Source organism: Synchiropus splendidus, chromosome 8 (genome assembly GCF_027744825.2).
Source record: "Synchiropus splendidus isolate RoL2022-P1 chromosome 8, RoL_Sspl_1.0, whole genome shotgun sequence".
NCBI lineage: Eukaryota > Metazoa > Chordata > Actinopteri > Syngnathiformes > Callionymidae > Synchiropus > Synchiropus splendidus.
Window position 1 is genome coordinate 7,359,218 of NC_071341.1, and position 23,147 is coordinate 7,382,364.

General features: G+C 43.6%; 1 protein-coding gene across 1 annotated transcript; it reads right to left on the bottom strand.

Moving 5' to 3' along the window:
• Window positions 1–2,049: 2,049 nt before the first annotated feature.
• Window positions 2,050–8,234, bottom strand: itm2ca (integral membrane protein 2Ca). The gene is made up of 6 exons (XM_053873699.1): window positions 7,968–8,234; window positions 6,353–6,496; window positions 5,694–5,882; window positions 5,512–5,622; window positions 3,223–3,373; window positions 2,050–2,937 (listed from the first exon to the last, which is right to left on the bottom strand). The coding sequence occupies exons 1-6, from the start codon at window positions 8,058–8,060 to the stop codon at window positions 2,846–2,848; spliced, it is 780 nt and encodes a 259-aa protein (XP_053729674.1). The 5' UTR covers window positions 8,061–8,234; the 3' UTR covers window positions 2,050–2,845.
• Window positions 8,235–23,147: the final 14,913 nt, after the last annotated feature.

The window sequence follows — 23,147 nt, forward strand, 5'->3', positions numbered from 1 at the left end:
CTCCTCCTCCCACAGGAGATACCATGCTGGGTTAACGTCTGGCTGCACAGCACCAAAGTTACTTCTTTTGGCCGTCATGAGAGTGAAGTGACAGTGGTGCCAGTGAGACAAACAAGTCACCTGACACGCGTGATGAGCAACGTGGTAACATTTTGGTTGTTATGGAAGCAATTGCGGACCATATTTCAATTTTCAACCCAAGGTTCATATTTTGACTCGTGGAAGAAAATGAATGTGAAGTTTGAAAATTTGTTTTTTTTTTCATTAATGAGTGAAAATATGCCTTCGGTTGAAAATGAAAAACGCATTTCTGTATGCATTTTTATTTGAAATATGCCCCACAATGACTTCCATGGTTGCTGGGCACGATGCCGTATGTATTAACATATCATCTGTGGTGTCATTGTGATCGTTGAATTGAAATGGGAACTGTTAGATAGATATCCGTGTCTAAACCTGGGTTCCTGCTTTCAGGCTGAATGGCCTCAACACTTGGACATGCAACAGGTGAGACTTTGTCTAGTTTGAGTTTGGGAGTCTGGTTCCTCCACCAGTGGAACTGGAACTGCATCTCTCTTTCCTGCCAGTCTCTGGCCGCAACTCTCTAAAAGTCTTTCCCTTCGATCACTTTGAGACTCATGCCACATGGCCGAATCCCAGGATGGTAGGAAGAGGTGGCCCTTTACACGCCCTCTGATTGACTACAATAACTTTCTTCTGATTGGCCGTTTCTTTTGGCCAAGTATCAGGCCTCGGCCTGAGACTCTCCACCCAGGTAGGCACCACCCGCTACCTATAACCCCCTTGTTTCCCACTTCTCAGTCTCTCACTCCTGCGCACTCCACACCCTGAACCTCACCAACAACATGCTTCTGCTGTCAACGGCCATGGACAAGGCGAGAGGGTGGGCAGTGAGCAGGACTTCGTGGAGACCTCGTCCAAGATGTTCCAGAAGATGGCACTGGCCACTTCCATGCACGGGGATTCGCGCACTTACCCAGATGGACGTCATCACGTCACTGCTGTTGACAGAAGTGGGGCCACAGGAGTTTGAATAACCGACAGCCCATTTGAGGAGGACCCAGACACCTGGAGCTCGCAGGAGGACCGGTTATCCCTGACTCAGCTCTGTCTTTGTCAGTCTTTCTCCTGGAGTGAAGAGACCGGTGCGGTCCTCTTTGTACATGGATGGGCAAAACATTTTGCGGAGGTCATTTGATTCAGTACTGTCTCTGACCTCCCATGTTCGACAGGGTGCACAGCATGGTGGCCTGCTCTCATCAGAGACAGGTACACTTAGAAGAGAAAATTCTCTTTTCCAAAAACAGGCAGTTTCAAGTGTCCCGCCTGAGGAGCGCAGGGCGGGGGGTTATTCAGTGTATAGCCGCATCCCGAAGAGATCAGGAAAGTTGAGACCCATCCTGAATTTTGCATCACGATTGTTCCGAATGCTGACAGTCAGGCAGCTTCTCGAGTGAGTCAGGCCAGGAGACTGGATGACGTCAGCAGACCTGACAGATGCGCATTTTCCCATCCTCCCAGGTTACAGACGTTACATGAGATTCGCAGTAGGGGGCGATCAGTTTCAGTTCCAGCCAGTTTGTTGTCCTCTCTGGTGTTCTTTCCTTTCTCCAGGAGCTGCTGGATACAGGACGGACACCTTCTACACTGAATGTATTTGCGGCTGCCATTTCGATGGGACACCTGGGTCTGGGTAGCTTGTCAGTGAGGAGCCATCCGATCATCAGGTTTCCTGTCAGGAATCTGGTTCTGAGGTGGAGTCTACAAGTAGCTCAGGAGGGTCTGTGTAATTCCCCGTTTTAACCCTTGGCAGAGTCTTCACTGGAGGATCTGACTCTTAAGACAGTGTTGCTTCTGGCCTTATCTATAGCAGCTGAGTGACCTGATGGCTTTGTCAGTTGATCCCAGGTGTATGTCTTTTGGGGGTGAGGGGGACTCTGTTACCCCTCAGCCCAACCTCTTACTACGCAGAAGCATTTTCACTACATAAATGAAGAAACTTTCAAAACATTCGAAACACATCAGCAATGATTTTCCTTATTTATTCACAGACGTCAGACAAAATATACAGTAGTTAATTCTGCTCGAATATCAGTTGAAATTCCCCAATTCAGTAGTAACTTTAGCCCAGTCTCTGACTCTGGACTAAGGCTTTTAACCTTGTTTTGCAAATCGTGTTGACAACTGTGCTATTTTTTGTCTTTTAGACAGACACATGCAAAGAAAAGAACAAAAAAAAAGTCTCACTTATGCAGCGAAAGTGCAAACAAATACAGGAAGCAGATGATCTGAGTACAAAAATGCGTTCATGACTTGAAACATATTCTTATTTAATGCCCAATTTTCTGTTGCTTTAATACAAGAGTAAGAAGTGCAACCTCTCTGATGCATCTTAAGCACAAGCAGGCAAATACACGAGCAACACTTATGTGTCTGGAATCATGACTAGAAAAGATGACGCTTTCTTGTTTTCATGCTTCTTATATCTGACTGCGTCTCTACAGCACTACACAAATAATCCTCAAAGGCAGAGGGGTCAGACAACAGCCTTCACCCTTAACCCCCGTACTTGACCCCATGTGATCCCAGGCCTTACAGCTATGATGCATTATTTGCTTTTGAACTTTGCTACACTGAGAATCCTGTGATAGAATAAAGTCTTGCATCTCTAGTCAAGTTAAATATTATCTAAATCAATCTCAAACAGGAAGAATGTTTTGTTTTTTTAAACGTTTGCAACTCAAACAAATCCACAGGAGGGCGCTACAGAAGCTGGGGAGGTGACTGCAGGTATGGGCGGTCAGGACACGGACGCCTGGAGCCTTCACGCTTCCTCACAGATGACCGTCTCCACCACGAACGTGTTCTCAAAGTGGCGGATGCGGTGACAGTTGCTGGTCTCGCGCTTGGAGATGCCTGTGAGGGAGCGTGAGTGAGACACATCAGTTTGATCTTCACACTCTGAACAAGAACATGCGAACTTCGCACTTGTGTTGGAATTTTGGAGATATCAGTCACCACACAGTTCTGAGTCATGTGGTGAAGTTTGAGTATATTTAAAGAATATTAACTTGGACCGTGGACTTTCAACGTATCCAGTACTGTCATTTAGAACAGGAACTGATGCATATGTGGGTTAGATGGGATCAGCTGATGGAAAAAACGTCAGCTCTTTTTTCATTAAACTACCAAGAAACTCACGTCTGTGGGAAACTCGGCGGCTCAGGCGGTACGTGTCCTTTCCATTGCACAGGCGGTAGATAAAGGGTCCCAGCTGACGCATGTTCCGCACCTTCCCGGTCACCACCATCTCCTCATGGATGATGTAGGTCTGAGGTAAGTACGTGCCTTTCTGCAGCAGAGAAACACAGCAGTGATGAAACCCAAATCTCAGAGGAGCAGGGCCAGAAAGAACATACTTTCACAATAACACAGCACACGGAGAAAAACAAAAGAACACATCAGTTTAGTCCATTTATTAAACGTGGCATGATCTGTCAGGTGTAGGCTGCCCACTTTGTTGGCCAACCATTATATTCAATAGAATATAGACAATGAAACCAGGGCGACAACAATGCTGCACACAGTTTTAACAGTATGAATCAGTTACTTTTTGCTGAGGACAGGATATTTTGTAACTTCTCAATCAGCTGAGGAATGACAGTGTGCGTGAACCATCGATTGTTTATGTAATAGAAACAGCAAATGTATTAGCAAAACTAAACAGACGTATGTCACTATTTGATAGTTTAGTTGCTGAATCTGCAAACACACTACTTCTTCTTTCTTCTTCTTCTTTCTCAACTCAAAAGTGACACATAAAGCCACCACAAAATGAAAAAGAGAAAGAGAATATTTCTTTTTCTTTAATATTTAATTTTTAATCTTTAAATATTTTGAATTTGACATTAAATTTGGATTTCTTTTGCATTTTATTCTCTTTTAAACATATTTACCAACAACAACTGAATGTCTTGAGTTTCAGTATGGTCCTGACCTCTTGGTACTACATTCTGGCTTGAGCCGGGAGTTTTAAGTGTCACCGCCACACCTTAGGAACATTGCATAAATATGCAGAACAAAATGATTATACAGCGTTACAAAGTCCTCTTCCAAGTGAATCAAACTCAGAGCCTAGAATCAGAAACAAGCCTTTGTGACATCGCGGGATCCTGTCGACGCACCATTTGAATGGAGGTTAAAAAAAAGCTACAGTATGAGAGGAGAGATGCTGAGCCTTTGCATGACAGCTGGATGTTCCAATGTTACCATGGGCATGGAAGCCTGATCTTCTAACCCAAAGATGAAGAGCGTCATAAGAAATAAGTATGAAGAATGAGGAACGATTAGCAATAGCATTGCTTCTTTGCAGGATTATTTTGACCTGAAAAGTTTACCTCAAACAGGATTTGAAGCAGACTGCAAATGCACTCGGTTTTCAACGTAAACAAACGGCAAACAATGTCAACAACACTCTCTAAACAGAGATGAGAGTCAGTGCCACTGTTAACCCAAACGCATTATGTTTCGTACTGCTGACTCTTCTTCAGACAGTTTAAACATTACATTTGCACTGAACGGTAACTCAGTGTTGCCGTCCGTCTCTGACCCGTTCAGACACTTCATCCTCTCACAATCGTCTCAGTCCTTCCACGACATGATCCGAATAAAAACAAGTCCTTTGTTTACATGAACCTGCTCTTTGTTCATGTAAAAATACACATTGAACTCTCGGGTCGTTCAGGACTGTTTGTTCCAGTCAGTGGTTTCCTCCACCTGTTGATAACATGCATGTCCAGCTGCACCGATTACAACAAGATCCTGACACATTTGCTCCTTTACTCCCTGTGTAACCTTGACTTGGTGGAAAAGAACCCACAACTGAGTGGGAAGTGAACGCCGTCTGAGACATCCAAACAACACCTCCTTTTTGGAAGGATCATGCGAGCAGATGTCTTCAGCAACGTAAAGGCAGCGAGGTCTCTTTTGAGAAGCGCTCATGTGCTGTGTGTCATCTGATGGACATATTTCTATCAACATGTTCTTCCTCAAAAAACATTGACAAGTCCCTCATTGTTGGCCGATACAGCCGCTACTTCCACAGCTTCACTGCTCAGCGCCCTGGTGTTCCTGGTACCTCCAGTGATGTCACAAGATGGAAGTGGCCTTTGACCCACTCACAAGAATCTTGTAAGAATCACAGTGTATTTTAAGGTAATACATGGAAACTCGTGATGCCCATATAGACAAAAAAATATTATAAACCTAATTTCGGCGATAACAATAATTATCAAGATAAATACATTTTGATTCTTCAAGGGTATTTCTGCAGGAAACTGCAGATTCCAACAAGGATCAGAAATCAGTCTGACCTGACACTCTACAAAGTAAGCAGTCATAAAGCACGAAACCACACCTGATCAAAACTTATTCAGACTCCAACCTCTCAGTTGTTTGATTAGAAACGTTCAGTGTGTCACAACAATCTACCTTGACGTTGATGAGAAGCTCCCAAAGGTTCCTCGGCGGCATGACGATGGAGGTGTTGAGCTGGATGACGTAGCACTTGTCCAGAGCGATATCATGGTAGGCGGTCAGTCCCTGCAGGAGCAGATGAGATCATGACACAGGCCAACATGAGAGGAGTGATACTGCAACAAACATGCACTGACTCGGTGAAAGTCGTGGATGATGTCAGCAGGGTCGCTGCCTCCGAAATGAGGCACGGGCACGGTGATCTTCTCGTAGTTGTCAGCCAGGTAGATGCCGACGTTCTCCTCGAGCTCCTGGCGACCACGCAGAGGGGCGTACGCCGAGTCCTCGTACAGAACCCTGCAGTGGAACAAGTTCTCTTCTGGCGCCTGAAAACAGGTTGAAAAATACAGTCATGTAATGTCTCAACTCTGGAATGTACAAAATCTTGTGAAATGTGGTGAGTCATGAGCAGTCACTCCCATCGATGAAGTTTCAACAAGCTGAGTCTTGAGAAATCTGAGGCAGAAGCGAAACATGAAGGCCCTGGTTTCAGGTTCGTAAACCTTCCTGCCATATGGTCCACTGGGGACAGTGCTTCAAGTGTGAGCGCGGGCAAGGCGGTTTTAAGTGTGTGTTTAAGACATTACGACCAGGATTCGTACTCAGGTCAGACCTGTTTCCCCTGCTCCGCGGCAACTGCACTCTACAGTTACTAAAACTATCAGCAGGTTTACACAAACAAAGGCCAACGTCTACAGACGATCGAAACAATGCAGCGCTTTCTACTTTTAACGTTGAGTTGTGCTCCTTCCAAATGGCAACCGCTTACACCTTTACTTTTAAACAGGATTCTTACATGAGGTATGAAGTAGTAGCGGTACACATAGATGGAGGCAAGAACCAGACCGGCCATGAACACCACCAGGCCAAATGTCAGGCAGCAGAGGCCGTTGAGAGTCGACTTCTTGGGCCGCAGCGGCAGAACCAGCTCCTCTTCCTCCTGAATGACACACACACAAGGAGTCATAGTAACAACAAATAAGAAATGAAATGAACCAACTGCTGAGTCAGGCGGAAATGTGTACGCCAGCACAAACGAAGACGCTTTGCAGACGCCTACAGTCTCACAGTCCATCTGCCGGAGCCACGCGCCAACGCCGTGGCTGCTGGCGAAGCGACACTACACACACTCTCCAGAGACGAGTCCAGGAGTCATTCAAAAGCTTAAGACGCACTGTGTGTAACTTGAGCCATTGCAACACTTCAGTCTAAAACAGAAGACAGTTATCAATATAAATTCAAAGCACACTGAGCTTTTCCTTATTGAGTTTGATTCTTTTTTTGTGTAGTTATGTACACATAATTCTGGTTTCCCACACAGATGATGAAGAACCTGCGTGCGTTCTGCTTTTTATTTGGAGCTTGAAAGTACAGCGGGCGTGTTGGAGCATGAACCTTTGCACTTGATTACTTATTTACAGCTTGGAATTTGGAATATGACTTACAAAGTCAAACTCATTCCTGTTACTTTCCATCTGATTTGCATGTATTTTACTGCTTATTCAAACAATATGGAGCCAGGAAACACATCCTGGCCAGGGTCCTGCACAAGACAGCCATTTTGTGTCATGACTTTGTCGTGTTGGACCAACTGGGCAACAGTTAACTGAGTGTTATTTTTAATATAAACCAAAATTATATTAGAATTCAGACGTGAAAAGGAGAAGGGCTCAGTGCAAAAACAACAAACGGCTCTATAGATAGATGAAGAAGAGGAACATCAAAGTGTCACCATGACAGTTGAGTTTTCTGCTAAACACACACTGTCGTCTTCTTAGCTCCGTGCCAGTAGAAAATGGGGATGTGTTAGGACAAGTAGGCAAGTGTGTATGCGTGGACACACTAGTGTGAGACGGTTCTTTGTGTTCCCGCTGCGCGAGAGCGACAGGCTTCCTCACAGCAGCAGGGAGTGTGAAGCACCGTGGGGGCCCGGCTGTGCCCTGGTTGGTACATTTGAAACCAGGGACTTGTCAGGTTTCCACGCCTGCTGTCCCGTCTGCACTCCACCATCATCATCCTCATCTTCCTCTTCATGTATATTTGATGAAGTGGGATGCTGCCACGGCAAACTTCCAATGCAAAACATACGGCTGCCATCTTGTCAGCCAAAGATGCTGCATTCTTGGAAGTATTGTGCTAATCCCCCACACACTGCCAGCTCCAATCCACTATAGTCTGGCTTTGGTGACACTGTGCTTTTCATTTGAATTATTCATACTTTTGTTGTTTCTGAGGAACTGCCATGTTGCAACGGCATTGCAAAACCCGGATCTCGCTGTCACCACAATGTCACAGAAACAAAGCAGGACAGCGCTGACCTCCAAATTTAACCCCTTCGCTCGCGGCAGCGACGACGATCGCCGTCAGACAAACGCTTGAACATAGTAACACCATTATTATTCCGTACTTACCACAGGACGGGGGATGAGGATTTCGGTCTTGTCGCCATCGGTCTCCTTGTCGCCTTTCTGACCTGCGACGGCCTGGAAACTGATCTTCACCATGGTTCCGGTTCTGCTCGGGTCCGGACTTCAGGATTCTAGGCACTCTTCTGGAACGGAACCCTCACCTCGTCGACGGGCCGCCCTCGACGCTGAGCTGAATCTGTTTGGGTCTGTCTTTCCCTGGCGGAAGTGCTACGGTTTTTTAAAGGGCCAGTGCGCTTCTGCAGAGAATGTTTACAAAGAATGAGCAGCGAGTGGAGGCGGAGTCTGCGCACTGGTCATTCCGGAAAATATAGTGCCTTTGTATTTTCTTTTACCCATAGTTGAGATATCAAGATACATACCAGATCTTCCAATCTTACATTATCCATCTGATTTTGTCTTTATATATATATATATTTCTGTTACAACAATTCAAGTTGATTTAAGTCTTTTGTCATGACAGCTCCTCAGAACAGTCACAGTATCATTGCTTATTCAATTTCATTTAAGCTGTATATTCTGAAAATCACTCACCTTGATATCAATTCCAACAGCAGTTCGATTACAACTCTTATATCCTGAGATGTCTTTGGTCTCTGACATGACAAAAGGATTAAAATGGACAAAAGCCCAAACTGACCGTTTATTACATCATTGTCCTAAGCAACAGGGTTTGTTTGTTTTGAATCAATATCTGTTATTTATTTATGAAAATTGAATATTTATGAAAGTCACCCATTTAAAAAATCCTATTAAAGGTTTCAATGTAGCTATAAATAGCTATGGTGGAAGAAAAGCAGACATATGAAATGGTCTGCTTAATGTTAAGTCATAAATAAATGACTTACATTAACGAATCAAACAGTAACGAATGATGTAAAAGGTACCAGTCATTTCTCTCTGACCACTTGAGGGCCGAATAATTGAGGCAAAGGGCCGCACTTTGCCCACGTCTGATCTAGATAGGGAGATCAGCTGGTAGGCAGCCCTGCCTCATGCTCATTTTGGAGTCTTGGATTTTGGGTTTTGACCTAAAAGAATCATGATAAAACACCAAACTCTCATATTGCCTCCTTAGTAACTGGTTTCTTCCATCAAGCTGGGTGAGGCGCTCATCGATCTTCCAGCCAGATGAGTACTTTGCCGCATATCCCACATTGGTGGCTGACTGAACTCTCAAGCTTAATGGCTGTCTACATGTCAAACAGCTTCTCAGGAACAAACAAGTTCTAGTAGAAGTAAATTAGTTTGTAAAGGGCCTGTGCCTGGCTGCTCTCACTGTTGTGATAAATATAGTAATGTTTTTTTTTTTTTAAAGTCACGTAAAAATAATGGGCTTTTTCATGCATTGACATAGATGAAATGTAGATGCATTTAAAATACTGACCAACAACAGTGATCGCTCAAGATATTTGCCGTCACTATAACACTATAAGAACACATGAAAAGAAACCCAGAGAATTTAATAACTGAAACCGAAATTCCCAAATATTCATCCAATAGAAATTATAACACAAAATATATATATATAAAAACAACAACTATGGTTGTAACTAATAGCTTTTGAGCACCAGAAATTGAGTTGACGTGACAACGCAGTGGAAATGGTCACGTGTGATCTAATGGCCGGATGAATCAGCACCAAGAAAACACAAGGCTCGCTGGCGACCCCATGTGGCCAGTTATTCCACCACGCGAGTTTGCAACTTCTCACAATAGCGCCTCATAATACATTGCAAAATCATAGCACGAAGTAAAGTCACAACAATCGTCATCTTTCCTCCGTGGAAGACAAGTAACCAATCGGTCCTTGTTCTCCACTCACTACTTTCGTACGGTCATGGAGGGGCGGAGCCTAAGCGAGCTAGCGAGGACCCAGGGTCACTGAACCCAGAGTTGCTTTCAGCTGTACACCTGGAACACCTTTGCTTAAGATGACTCCAGACTGGCGTAAATCAATGGAGAAAAAAAGTACACAAGAGAGGACACAAGAGTTGGAATAGATGGTGCCAAGTATTTGTTTAATCAAAATCATGGAAATTAAAAATTAGATAATTTCCTATTTTATTAATCGAAGTAGACCCCTCTCCAAAATAACAACAACAACAACAAAATCATTGTCCAAATAACCAAAATAAATACTTTATATGCGTCATTATATATATATATAAATCGTTAAAATCGTTACATTACACACTCCCAAAAGTCATGTGTTTCCGTCTGGTTCTTATATGCACCATACATTTCTTACGTACATTTGAATCGCACTTCACACAATTAAATTATTAAAGACCTATTGCGTCTCAAAAACAAATCTAAATCTATACTGTCTATCTAACCCTGAAATTCCCCCATATTCTTTTCCCTTTATGCCTATCTTCATTCCTAAAATCTTTTCCCATCTCTTTCTTTTAACTCTAACACGTCCACCTCTTCCTCATCTCTTCTCCTGTGAACATGATTTTTGTTAATTTAATCTTGCATGTTCCCATATATTTTAAATTCCTATATGACTTCCTTTTTACACCTCTCTGTCCTTCCACCATAATTGTTGTGTCGTCAGCATGTTGGGCTATCTGGATGTTTTCTCTCTCCTCTCTCTTAATTCCCTTGATCCCCTGATTTCTAAGGATTCATTTGGCAAATGGTTCCATAACTACAGAAAATAAAACGGCCGATAGGGGGCATCCTTGTCTAATGGATGTCTCTCTCCTAAATCCCGCCGTAATCTCCCCATTTTCATTCTACTGTACTCTACTGCATTTTTGTACAATCTCTTCATCAAATTAGATAATTTCCCCTCTAAATGTGTCTTCTATAATAATATAAAACGAAAACAATGTTATACTCTGTCAAAAGCCTTAACTGAATCTAAATTTACTACAAACCCTCTCTATTTTATCATTTCAAATTGCATCTCTAATATCGTGTCGCTTATTTCCCTGCATGGGAGATTCAAATTTATTCTTTCAGCCAATGTTTTTTTTAGTATCTTACAATCATTATTTAAACCTGAAATTGGTCTATTATTTTCCAAATCTTTCTTATATGCCATTTTATATGTCAAATGTATTAGCCCCATATTCATTTATACTTTTTCCTCATCTGTATTTTGCATTTCCTCTTTTACCAGTTGGTACCATATACTCCTTGAGTGTTAAAAAACACTCCCTAATCCATCTATTTCTGGACATGAAGTTTATTAATGAGAAGAATCTTAATTTCTCCATGTCCTATTCTATTCTTATTTTTATACTTCCCTTTCTTCCTTCCCTCTATATTTCTCCTATTACAGTATGTTATTGTAGCTTCTATAATTCTCTTTTGAAATCCCTCCAACCATTTTAATGTTTTTTTCATATATTTTTCATCGGATCGTGCTATTTCGATGGCATTACTTATTAGGTTCCTGTATCCTTCGTCATTCAATATTCCCTCAATCACAATCCATCCTCCTCCCTTTTTTATAATCTCCTTTTCTTCTATCCTAAATCAAATTTTTTTTTATCGCTTAAATTTGTTTCATTAAATGTAAAGTCTCAAAGTTATAAATTTTCCCATAGTCAAAACAGCACAACACAACGTGTAGGCATACTGTTAAAAGTGTCTGCTAGTTGCTTAAAATCACAAGTTCACTAAATTATGTCTACTATGAAATAATATACAGTGGTACCTCGGTTTTCTTCTTCGAACAAATCGGAGTTCGAACAAAAATTTAGACTTTTTTTGCTTCAGCTTTCAAACGAAAATCCAGAACTCAAATGCCCCTGAAAAAAGCCGTAAAAAAACATAACGTTTCATAACATCAGCTGACCCACGACGCGCTTTGTTATTGTGCATAACGCAGCCTCTGTATGCAGACGTGTCCCGTTAGCTACATTTACTGACTGTTTTTTCTTCATATTGAGGTGTAAAACCTTTCCTGTCTCCGCACTGGACCGTGGTAGAGTGTCAGAGGGGAGGTGCTCGCTCTCCACACCTCCGAGGCTGGAGCGCTCACTCCAGGTTTGATGTCCTGTTGTGGGCTGGAGCTGGGACAGGGATGAGGCGAGTCTGGGACAGAGCGTTACTTGGTTTATGACTTTGTCACAGCCAAACTGCACAGAAGCGCACATTCAGAGCTGGACACGCACCGGGCACCTCTTCACTTCTGGAGAGACGTCACTCACTCGGCAACCCCTCCCACATGCAGCGGCCACACACATAGAGGAACAGCGCACCTGCAGCAGACACTCTACATTCACTCCTACAAAAGCCTGTTTTAAGGCTAGGAACACATTATGTCTTTTTCCATTCATTGTAATGGGAAAAATCGATTCAGATTTCGAACAAATCGCTTGTCGAACGGCCGTCTGGAACGGATTGTGGTCGAGGCCCGAGGTACCACTATAGTTGATTTTAACATGGATAAACAAACATGAAAAGTGCCAAATGTGACACAATGAATTTCTACTTATTTTTCATTGCAACCTATGCGTTTTTTTAAAAAATGTTTCAATTTCAAAGATCATGGAATGCATTCTTACCATGTGATTGTAACAAAATGAAGGCAATAAACACTTTATTGTCAATCTCAGAACAATGCTCTTCACGACTGTAGTATCCTCGTATTCAACTTTAGACATAATCTTGAGACTGAATTTAAAATTGTGAAGGGGAAAAAAGGATTAGGAAACTGAAATAGGCAGTAGTGCTCCCACACCCGGAGCAGCATCCTTGCAGGGGGCAGCGGACACTAGAGGGTGTGACTGACTGCGACATGCTGGTGAGCGATGACAATGGTGCTCACCAACATCAGTGACACTGATGAAGGCAGAAGAACACGCAGGTAAATGTGTAAAAATCATGTTGGTCAAAAAGAAAATCATATAGAAATTGCACCATGAGACATGATGACGTTCTCAAATAATGTACTGGGGAAGAAAAGAAAACTAGAAAGAAACTACAGTCTTAGCTCAGACTTGACATATTTACAACACCGCTGATTTGTCAGCTTTGGCTTGAGATCAGCCTTTGGCAGATCTGGAAGGTTGTCCGTCACAGCTCCTCCTTCAATGACGCTCTTGTATGAGCCTGCACTGAGATGCACAGTAGATGAGGGCACAGCACCTTCATGGTCAAAGTTATGGAATGAGTCATCACAAACCAGACAAAAAAATTCTCATCATGAGAAATAACTCTTTAATATTTAATTTAATATAGCGAGGTGACATCCAAGGAAAGGTACTGGTTGGTTGGTGGTTATGGCTTGCGGTTGGAGAAGATTAAACAGAAAAGAGCAGCTATTAAGGTTTCCATGTGTAAATGTTTTGATAGAATATGATAAAAAAAAGTGACAATTGTGAGAATTATTTTAAAAAGTTAAAATTACTGTATGGGAATGTAATACTTCACTAACAAAGCCATGCTTGTAGAAGTTTGTAGTATTGTCACCAATAACAATTGGAAGTTCTCTGTGCACTAGTGTCCTTATATCAGTTGGCTCTGTCGTCTTTTGGCTCACAGCAAGAAAGCTGAAGTGTAACCTTCTTCATACTCAAGAACAGTAGCTCTGTGGCAAGCCATCATGACAAAATATGTGGCAAATGAACTACAAAATATGACAGGGACCAACCCTCGTCTGCAGTGAGAGCTATGTCAACAATTGCTCAATGTTCCCTCTCTTGGATCAAAATATTTCAACAAGGCGAGCACTGTGCCGATTAGTGTTTCAATAGAATTTGTGCTTGAGGTTTTTGCCAACAATCCTGTCATGGCTGTCTGAGGTTGGACCCAGGTGCAAATGATTGCTGGATGATAGAAGGCACGGAGACAAGATTCAATTAACAACTTTATCGACAAAAGACGAGATATGCACAGATGAACAGGAACAAAGAACAGAAGGCACCGGAACCAGAACACGGAGTGGGAGTAACATGTAAGGCAGAGGAAAAAACCTGAAACAGAAGAGAGGCAAATTAATAATCAAGCCTATAAACAGGGAAAACTCAAACGCACTCGGAAGTTAATCGCGAGGCCAATAAACATAAAGTGCTCGGTGGTGGAAAACACACACACGAGGAAATAACTATATCAATGAGAAAACAAAAAGTGAGATCTACAAAATACTCCCTGGAGAAGGAGAGTGGAAGCAGAAATGAAGCGAGAAGAACGAGAACTAAGGAGGTGGCTGAAATGGAAATCAAGGGCGCACAAGACACGAGAGGAGCAAGGGTCGAGAGAGTTTACCCTGAGGACGCAAAAGCAACCATCTGGCAGTGCAGACTGGAACCCAGGTGTAGAAATCAGTGGAGTCTGATCAGCGGAATGTGATCCAGCTGTGCTGTTATAAATATGTATGGCAGGAAGAAGACGCCCAATCCTGGAAGAGAGGAGGAGAGAAAAGTGGGAGCAGGAAGCTGCCCAAACAAATATGACCAGATGGAGGGGGGTTGTGACAGTTCACTATTCTTTTACTTTATTTCTTCATAAGCTTCCAGGAAATATGTCCAAGAGTCCAAAGTGATAGTAAATATTCAGGAGACACGAGACACACCAAGCACAGACATTTATGTGACAATATTAGACTTGATATTTATTATTATTAATATTTTACTGTTTCTAATATTTCTTCACTAGCTTCCAGGAAATGTGTCCACAAGGGTCAAAAGGCATTGTGAATATTCAGGGGTGTTACGACACACCAGACACAGTCATTTATATTACAATATTGCACTTATTATTATTATTTATTAGTTAATTATCAATATTTTTTTTATCTTTCCAAAGCCCCACCAGTCTGGTCTGGCCTAAACCCCTGCTTCAGAGCCTCCTGCACTCCCCACTGTGGCCACCTGCAAAGAAAGGACCAGATTGGAGGCAGGGAGAGAGATCTGGGGGAAGAATTGTGAGCAGCTGGAACTGTGGCAGCAGGAGAAGTTTGCCGAGCTTGCCAACATCTTCGCGCTAACAGATAATGAGGTGGGGTTGACACATCTAGTGCAGCATGAAATAGACACTGGGATGCTCTGCAATCCACCAGCTCCATCGAGAGGCTGCAGATAGAGTGGTGGACAAAATGCTGCAAGCTGGAATAATTGAACATTTGCGTCACCGGACATGGAGTCTGGCTCTACTTGGCTTTTATCACTAAACCCGTGGAGTGGGTACTGGCAAGTGGCAGTACCCACCGGCAAAATCAAAGACTGCTTTCTGATCAGAGAGAGGCCTCTGTAGTCTCTGTAATGCTCCGGCCACTTTTCAACGACTCGTGGACAAGGTGCTGATAGATGTGCAGAAATGCTTCGCATACCTGGAAGACATTCTGTTCATTTGATTGGAGACATTGAAGCATGTCCTGAGATAGGTGGAAACAGCAGGTCTGAAACTACAACCAGAGAAATGTTGCTTCATGAGGAGAGAAGTGGAGTTTTTAGGGCACAGACTGGGAGTTAGGGGTGTCGGCACTCAGGAAGTTAAGGTTCAGGCTGTATGAAATTGGCCAGTTCCAACCAACCAAAGACAAATGATAAGTTCCCTCGGTCTGGCTTCCCACTACTGAAAATTTATGCAAGGTTTTACTTGCATTGCGGCTCGCCTCTACCTCCTTGAAGTTTAGCCTGGACACAGACCCCAGCAACGTGGGAATGTGTGCGGTCCTGGCTCAAAATGGTGCGGGAGAAGGGCAGGTGGTGGCTTACTTAAGCAAGACTTTCAATAAAGCTGAGCACCGATATTGTGTTACCAGACAAGAGCTTCTGGCCTTGGTTGCAGCAAAAAGGCATTTCTAATACTACCTCTGTGGGAGGCCGTTCGTCGTCACACCCGACCATTCTCTGCTGCAGTGGCTGATGTCTTTCCAAGAACCTGAAGGTCAAGTGGCACGCTGGATTGAAATACATCAGTGCTTGGAGTTCACAGTACACGGACTCTGAGCTAGACACACAAATGTGGACCCTGTGTCCCCCAGCCCCTCTGCCCCAGTGGGGTGCTGGTTCTGCAAGAAGTGGGAGGCATGTTAAAGAGTGCTGTGCAGGGAAGAAGACATCTCCCAGTTGGACATAGAGACTTGATCCATTTGCAGAGGCACACAGACTGTTGACACAGCAGAGTGGCAGGCTCAACAAGCGCAAGATCCGGACCTCCAACCAGTGTTCCAATGGATAAAGTAAGGTCTGAAACCGCCTAGAGATGAACTGGCCCGGAGCCAAGTGACAACAAATGGGTCGTGGACTATGACTGAGTCACTCAGGGTGAGAGATGGGGTTCTGCAGAGGGCCTGGAAAGAACAGGAGGGAGAGGTGTCAAGTGATACTTCCTGCATCACTAATGGAAGCGCATAGAACTATCGTTACAGGTAATTTTGGGGCAGGTTTTGCAGGGCCCGGATCAGGTGGGACACAGAGGACAGCCTATAAGGGCCCACCTGACCAATCCAGAGTACAGCTACAGCATCAAGCCACCGGGTCCCCCATGCGGCGAGTAGCTGTTGACATCATTGGCCCATTCTCCTCCACTGATAAAGGAAACTGCTATGTTCTAGTAGCCATGGATTACTTTACCAAGTGGCATATGCGATAACAGACCAAGAAGTGGAGACTGTGGTGGACGCTCTGCTGCAGGGCATGTTTGGGCATGTGAGGGCACATTTGGGGCTGCAGTAGTTCCCCACCGTGACCCAGGGAGGAACTTTGAGTCACCTGTCTTTGCTACTGTGTGGGACCATGTTGGGATACAAAAGACTTGGACAACAGCTCTCCATCCCCAAAGCGAACGGCCTGGTGGAAAGATTTAATAGGACCCTGGCAAAGCAGTTGCCTGTCTTTACCGCGGAGCACCAGTGTAGTTGGGACAAGAACTTGCCCCCTTGTCCTCATGGCATACAGGTCCACGCTCCATAAGTACACATCCTGCACCTCTGCGCTTCTTATGCTCAGGAGAGAATTGCGGACGTCGGCGGATATCGCTTTTGGCAAACCCCTGGATACACCCACTGTTCCAGGGGTTGGGTCAGGAATATGCCAGGAGATGACAAGATCGCATGGAGTCCGCTCACACCTTCGCCCAAGACCAACTGGAGAAAGCAGGTATAAGGACAAAGGGAAGACATTTCCTTTCTGAGGAGCTGGTCTGGGTTTACTGCCCTGGAAGAGGGGACAGTGCACCAAATTACTGTTACTGGGTGGGTCCTTGTATGGTGGTCGAGCGACTGGGAGAGGTGTTTTGTACTCAACAGTGAGAGGACGTGGTAGTTCCAGTTCCGTGTGAAAGGTGTTGGTATGTTGTTGGATCCTTCGGCTGTGTGAGTGAGCAGCGTGAGAGATAAATAAAGAAGAATCAAGTTTACTATTTCACCTCATCTGTAAGTCCTCCACACCACCCTATGACATTGCAGTATTTTTTGGTGCCTGAAACTGCTGCAACTTCAGGAGCACATAGAATATTGGAATATTCTTTTCAAGAAGACCAAACCACTCTTCAATGGTCAAAATGGGGCAGAAATTACATAGAAAAAAATGGTCTTTGGGGACACGCCGGCAGCAGGAATCGTATTGTTAGTTCACTAACTCTGCACAAATTTGAAATTGCTAATGCTAGTTCTGAGCAGTGGAGTGCACTTTTCCTGGATTTATTTAATTCTGAAAACAAAGAATACATCAAATGGTTAAAGGTCATCTGGCAAGAAGACAGAAGAGGCGTGCAGACAATTTAAATTATTTCACACAATAATACTCTACATATGACAGTATATTGTCATTGTTATAGATATATTTTGAAATTAACATGCAAAAATATTGAATTTCAGGAAATGCAAATGTTCAGGATGAACAGAAAGTATGCAGTGACCCCGATGACCATGGTAGTGGATTGTCGAATTATGAAGTCCAAGAGCAGAAAGCCGAGGTACAGTTGGAGGAGACTCAGTGCCCAGTGGCACTGACACAACTGAAAATAAGGTACCTGAATCAGAGTCTGGTGTCTGGACATGAACTGCCCTTCTGACGGAAATGAAACATATATTCCAAGTGGTGATGACTTCCACATAACTGAAAATAAGACTCTATGGACACTGAACAAAAACTTCGCAAATGATGACTATACAGAGTGTGTCAAGCTGGACCAGAAAAATTTATAATATGGATCACAAGGAAAGAATGGGACAAAATCAATCCAAATGGACAGAAAAAGCTGTCATCTTCATTTTGAAGAAGAACCCATGTTGCACCCTTAAAATAATCAAAAAGACCAAACAAGGCAAAAAAAAAATGCATGCGTGCTAAGAGTTTTGGGGAAGGCCAGACATTGCAAAAATGAAACAAAGTTTAGACCTGCAAGAGACATGCGGAAGAGGAAAGCTTGCTGAAGCGGTAATTCCAGTAACCAGTCATTTTTATGATCAACAAGGATCCTTTTGCTGTTCATTCAGATACAAACACTGCATTGAATATTTTGAGGGAACATCTGAAGATAGCCTCACCGGTCGCCCTCTATCTGGATGCTACTGGTGATGTCAGAAAATTCCAGAACAAAATGCCAAAGTATTAAATGGTGCCCTTGTTTTGCCAAGTGACGGAAACAACAAGCCTCCTTTGTCAGTAGCTGAATTAATAACCAACAAACACTCAATTCCCACCATTTCATTCTGGCTGATGGAGCTCAGGACGACACTTGGCTACCTCACAGCACAAAAGATATCAAGGGTTGAGACTGACCACAGCTGGGCACTGATGAACAGTGTGTTGTTGGCATTGAACAAGGAGCATATGTGGAATTACCACAACATTGTCTATGATATAACATGCAGAAGAGTTCAACCAACCCTGGACTTCACTGAGCTGCATTGGTGCTCGGCCCACATTATAAAAGCAGCGTCACAGTCAAAACACATGACAGAGGCATTGTGGAGTATGCTACCTACTGTTCTGCAGATCTCCTCAATTGCACAAGCGTGCAGATGACCCTAAAGCAGACCTGGGCAAAGTGCGGCCCGGGGGCCATATGCGGCCCTTTTCTTGTGTTTTTGCGGCCCTCATGAGGTCGGACTAAAACTATACAACTGATAAGTAGTCATTTTGTCTTGTTTCTTTCTTAGCATTACTATTTCAAGAATGATTATAACATGTTCAGGACTTAAATTTCTTTTCATCTGCTATTTTAGTGAGTATTTTTTGTTCCTCAAAATACATGAAAAGAAAATTGAAAATATATATTCTAATTTCCTTTTAATATTTCATAGATATTTTTGCTCTAGTTTCATTATTTATATTCAACTTAAATTGCATAATTGCCTAATAAATGCAATATTTTATAGGTTTCATGCCATATTTGCACTTAATATCTTTGCTTCCATTGAATGGTTCGTTCTTTTTTACCTAAGATTTTTTTTGTCCCGTCATGTTTCTTAGTCATCGCCGCCTTCCTTTTGGCATGATGGCCCCTCACTACTGTCACAGTTTATAATGTGGCCCTTTAGGAAATTTAACTGCCCACCTCTGCCCTAAAGTATTTCTACCACGTGTTTGGTTTGTGGTGGGAGGAATCTGACAGATTTGGTCCAGTCGAGCAAAACCCATCTTGACCATTGTATTTTGCAAAACACAGTCATCAGGTTGGAAGAAAGTGAGGATGAACCAGGTTGGAAGAAAGTGAGGACGACACATGACAGCACCTCTGAGAAAGCACAGAATAGGATCATTGCCAATTCCCCTTTCACACAGGACTGTAATCCTGCACGTGACCAAGCCAAACGTGAAATCGGGGAGAGGATGCAGTGGAGGGGAAAAAAAACCAATATCACAGTATCACTGCCCAGACATCATCGATGTATTGATGAGAAATTACATGGGAATTTTGCTCCCGTGGAGTGGCTTGATGTTTGGCCATTTGTTCAACCTGGGAAACATCAACACACTCAGGGGAAGGTCATGACCTGGGATACCAACTGCTATGTGGAGTTGAGGTTTTCCCCAAAGGAAAAAGTGCTTGCCGCTGGAGATTCTGCACTTCTACCCCCACAGCATCAGTTCAAAGAGGCCAAATGATCAAGTCCGTGTCAAAATACTTATCACTTGAAACACTGCCAAGTGCCAAAAGTCAAAATGACAAAATGATGCAAAAGTAAAAAGTAAACATTTTCTTCAACTCACATAAGGGCCTTGTCTTGTGCTCCACAGTTTAAATGGCAACTACAAAGCTTTCGTTTGAAATGAATTATTACAATTTCAACACCACTTGTCTGACAGATAACCAAACTGGGGGAAAGAAAGGAGACAGAAATTGTTGTTGCAGCATTTCCGTCGCAGATCAGGGGGCACAACATTCGCCTTCACCACAGTGATCTCTGCACACGAGGTTGACAGGGAAGGTGTCTCTTTAACAATTACACTCGAAATTTTCAAATACACTACAATAATGAAACAAGCGAGCGAGAAATAGTGACAACAAACGAGGAGAGCCAATTTACCTAAGGAAAAAATGGAGTCAATCTGGCACACATTGCTAGAGTCCAGGTGCTTAAGAGCTCTTGATGAAGATTAGATCATTAACTCCAGCTGTGTGCCATTAACCAGGAAAGGGAGAAACACAACAGAAGTTACACAACAAAATAAAAGTGAATCATGACAAGTTGACTGTTATTGTTTTCCTCATGTCACAGTACATTCATGGAGTGTGAAAAGTGAAGCAGTTGTGACTTACTAATCTCACTGGAGGTGTGTCTGGGGTGGTATGGAAAAGCGCATGTGTATCTGTATTTTTCAAGAAAACTTTTATATCGTTTATAAAGCTTGCATCTAGGGCTGACTTTCAATAGATCGCAGCAAGGGAGGTGCTCTGCTACGCACGAAACACACTATCATTGACTTCCACAACATGCTGTCAACATCAATTGGAGAGGGGTGGCCACCTTCCGGCCGTGCCCCAACCCGTGACTGACCCAACTATTGATATGGGTTGGATATTTAGGGCTTAGGGGCTTTTCACACTACAGGTTCTGTCTCGGGTGGGTCTGAGTCCGACTTTTTTTTCTTCTCAGCTGGCGGCGTTCTGCGCAAAATAGCTGGTTTATGACGCACGATGAAGCACGTCTCAAGGAAGCTGTCATCGGCCGCGCGACAACCTATTTACCACCACCGGCTTAACCTCCTTATTTCTCTGTCAGTTCTTAACATTATGTGTTGTCCTCACCTCAGATATGAACTGATGACGGAGCTCCGCCACGGCTGTAACAGAATGTGGCGTTTCACAGCCAAAACTAAACATGGAAGAATGTTGTCATGTTTATTTTACAAGGAAATAGCAGAAACAAGCTGCGTAATATGGAGCGTCTTGATTTATCCATGCTGCTCTCACAACACGTTGAACACAGTGAGAGAGATTCCTGACGATCGAGGTTTTAATCAGTAAAGCTCAGATCCCGACGTCAGAAATGATCGATGAATAGTCTGGTTGTTGAGAATTCCTCTCGCTGCAGCGCTGTTTCCGTGGCATCCAGAGTAATTACGGTAGTTACGTAAGTTCAGTTGAGAATAGCAATACTTTACGCATACTTTTCCGCATGTTCATTTTCCACTCATCGCACATTCTGGAAGTCACTGACGATTTAAGTTTCAGTTCTCTTATATATATATATATTGTAAATAGTCATTGCGAACGGTCATTGTTGCTGCGTGTGTGATAATGAGTGCGGAGCTGGCGATGTTTACTTTCATTACTATGGTTTGGATGGTTAGTTAAAGTTACGGAGCAGGGCAGTCTCCATTGCCGTGTCGCGCTTTGCTGTTCACATATGTGTCCGGGGAGCCGGGTGAAACAGCTGTGTGTTTCGGATTGTGTCGGATACGCGTCAAAGAGGATATTGCCGCTCGCGTGTTTGTGTGATTTGCATGACGCAGTTTGCGCACTGCACTACCGTTTTATATAGTTTTGATCTCACTATGATTATGTTGTTTATAGAAACTTCCTGATGATCATTACACCCATCTGGGAAAATAAAAGTTTGGAATCCATCTGAAGACTCCAGTTCTCTGACCGGAACGCTGCAGCGGTCAATATTCTATTCACCAGCAATCACAGGGTTAAAACCCAACACTGGTGATCTTCAGTAACTCACAAGAAAATCACTGTCTGAGTTACTAAACATCCGCACATGTCGCGAATTTCGCCTTGGAGCGCAATTTTCTCTTTAGCTCCCAGCTGGACACCTCAGTGTTCTGGGAGTTTGAGAAGTTGTTTTTGAACGATGTTGTGCGCCCAGACAGCGATCAGACCCTTTACTGCCCGGCATTTATCAGGTTTGTGTGGAGTTGCACTGTACACGAAGTGCCGAGTCACCAGAGGCGAGAAGCTCACCACCCGTTGAGCCAACCCGCTGAGAGTTTCCGGAGACGAGGTGCAGCGCTCCAGCGGGGATCAGGTCCGCAGCCAAAACCCGACTCGCTTGTGTTCATATCTCGGACCTCTGAGCCGAAAAAGCTTTGTCCAGAGACAGAACCTGTCGTGTGAAAGTGCCCTGAGAGGCGTTCAGTCATAATCTTGTGTTTCCTCTCATACTGAGCAGGATTACTATTGCGACAACTCGTCATGTAAACCAAGTAAATTGGGAGCGACCGAAGGAACCATAACTGATTTAATGAGCCATTGCAGTTACACTGCAATGAGCCATTCCCTTTTGGTCGGACCAGCAAGGGTCAGGGGAACCTATTGCTGATGAGCAGCCGAGGACCACCGAAGACAGGTTACATTTGCAGAGTCAGGACCCTCATTTCGGACAAAAGAGCACGGTTATTTGCACCCTCAAGCTCTGTGGCAGACATTAATCTGACCCCATTGGGCGGGTCGACCTTGCTTTACCTGATATTTTTTGTCACTGTAAGTGTTTTGTGCCTAATGTTTTGGCCACACCAGGTCCAACGCTAGTTGGACTAGGGTTTATGCCTTCTAAGGCATGCCAAGTTCCCTGTAAATTTCTAAGTTCCGAGCCTCTCAGTTTCCACATAAACTGCCTCCATCATGGTAGCATCCCAGGACTGTGCTAATGATGTTTCGCCGTCCTTTAGAATTTGCCATCAGCTGTTACCATATCATCCCATTTGACGATGCGCCTTTTGCACACATGACGATACATGATGGCAGGGAAATGGCACACCTCTATCCGTTCCCACCCTGTAGAACCTCTTGGACAAGGGG

Excerpts from the sequence above, each read along its gene's own strand:
- itm2ca (XM_053873699.1), bottom strand. The coding sequence starts at position 8,060 with ATGGTGAAGATCAGTTTCCAGGCCGTCGCAGGTCAGAAAGGCGACAAG. Across the intron at positions 5,883-6,352 it reads GCTACTACTTCATACCTCAT|GCGCCAGAAGAGAACTTGTT; the intron begins GTAAGAATCCTG and ends ACCTGTTTTCAG. Across the intron at positions 3,374-5,511 it reads AGCTTCTCATCAACGTCAAG|AAAGGCACGTACTTACCTCA; the intron begins GTAGATTGTTGT and ends TCTCTGCTGCAG.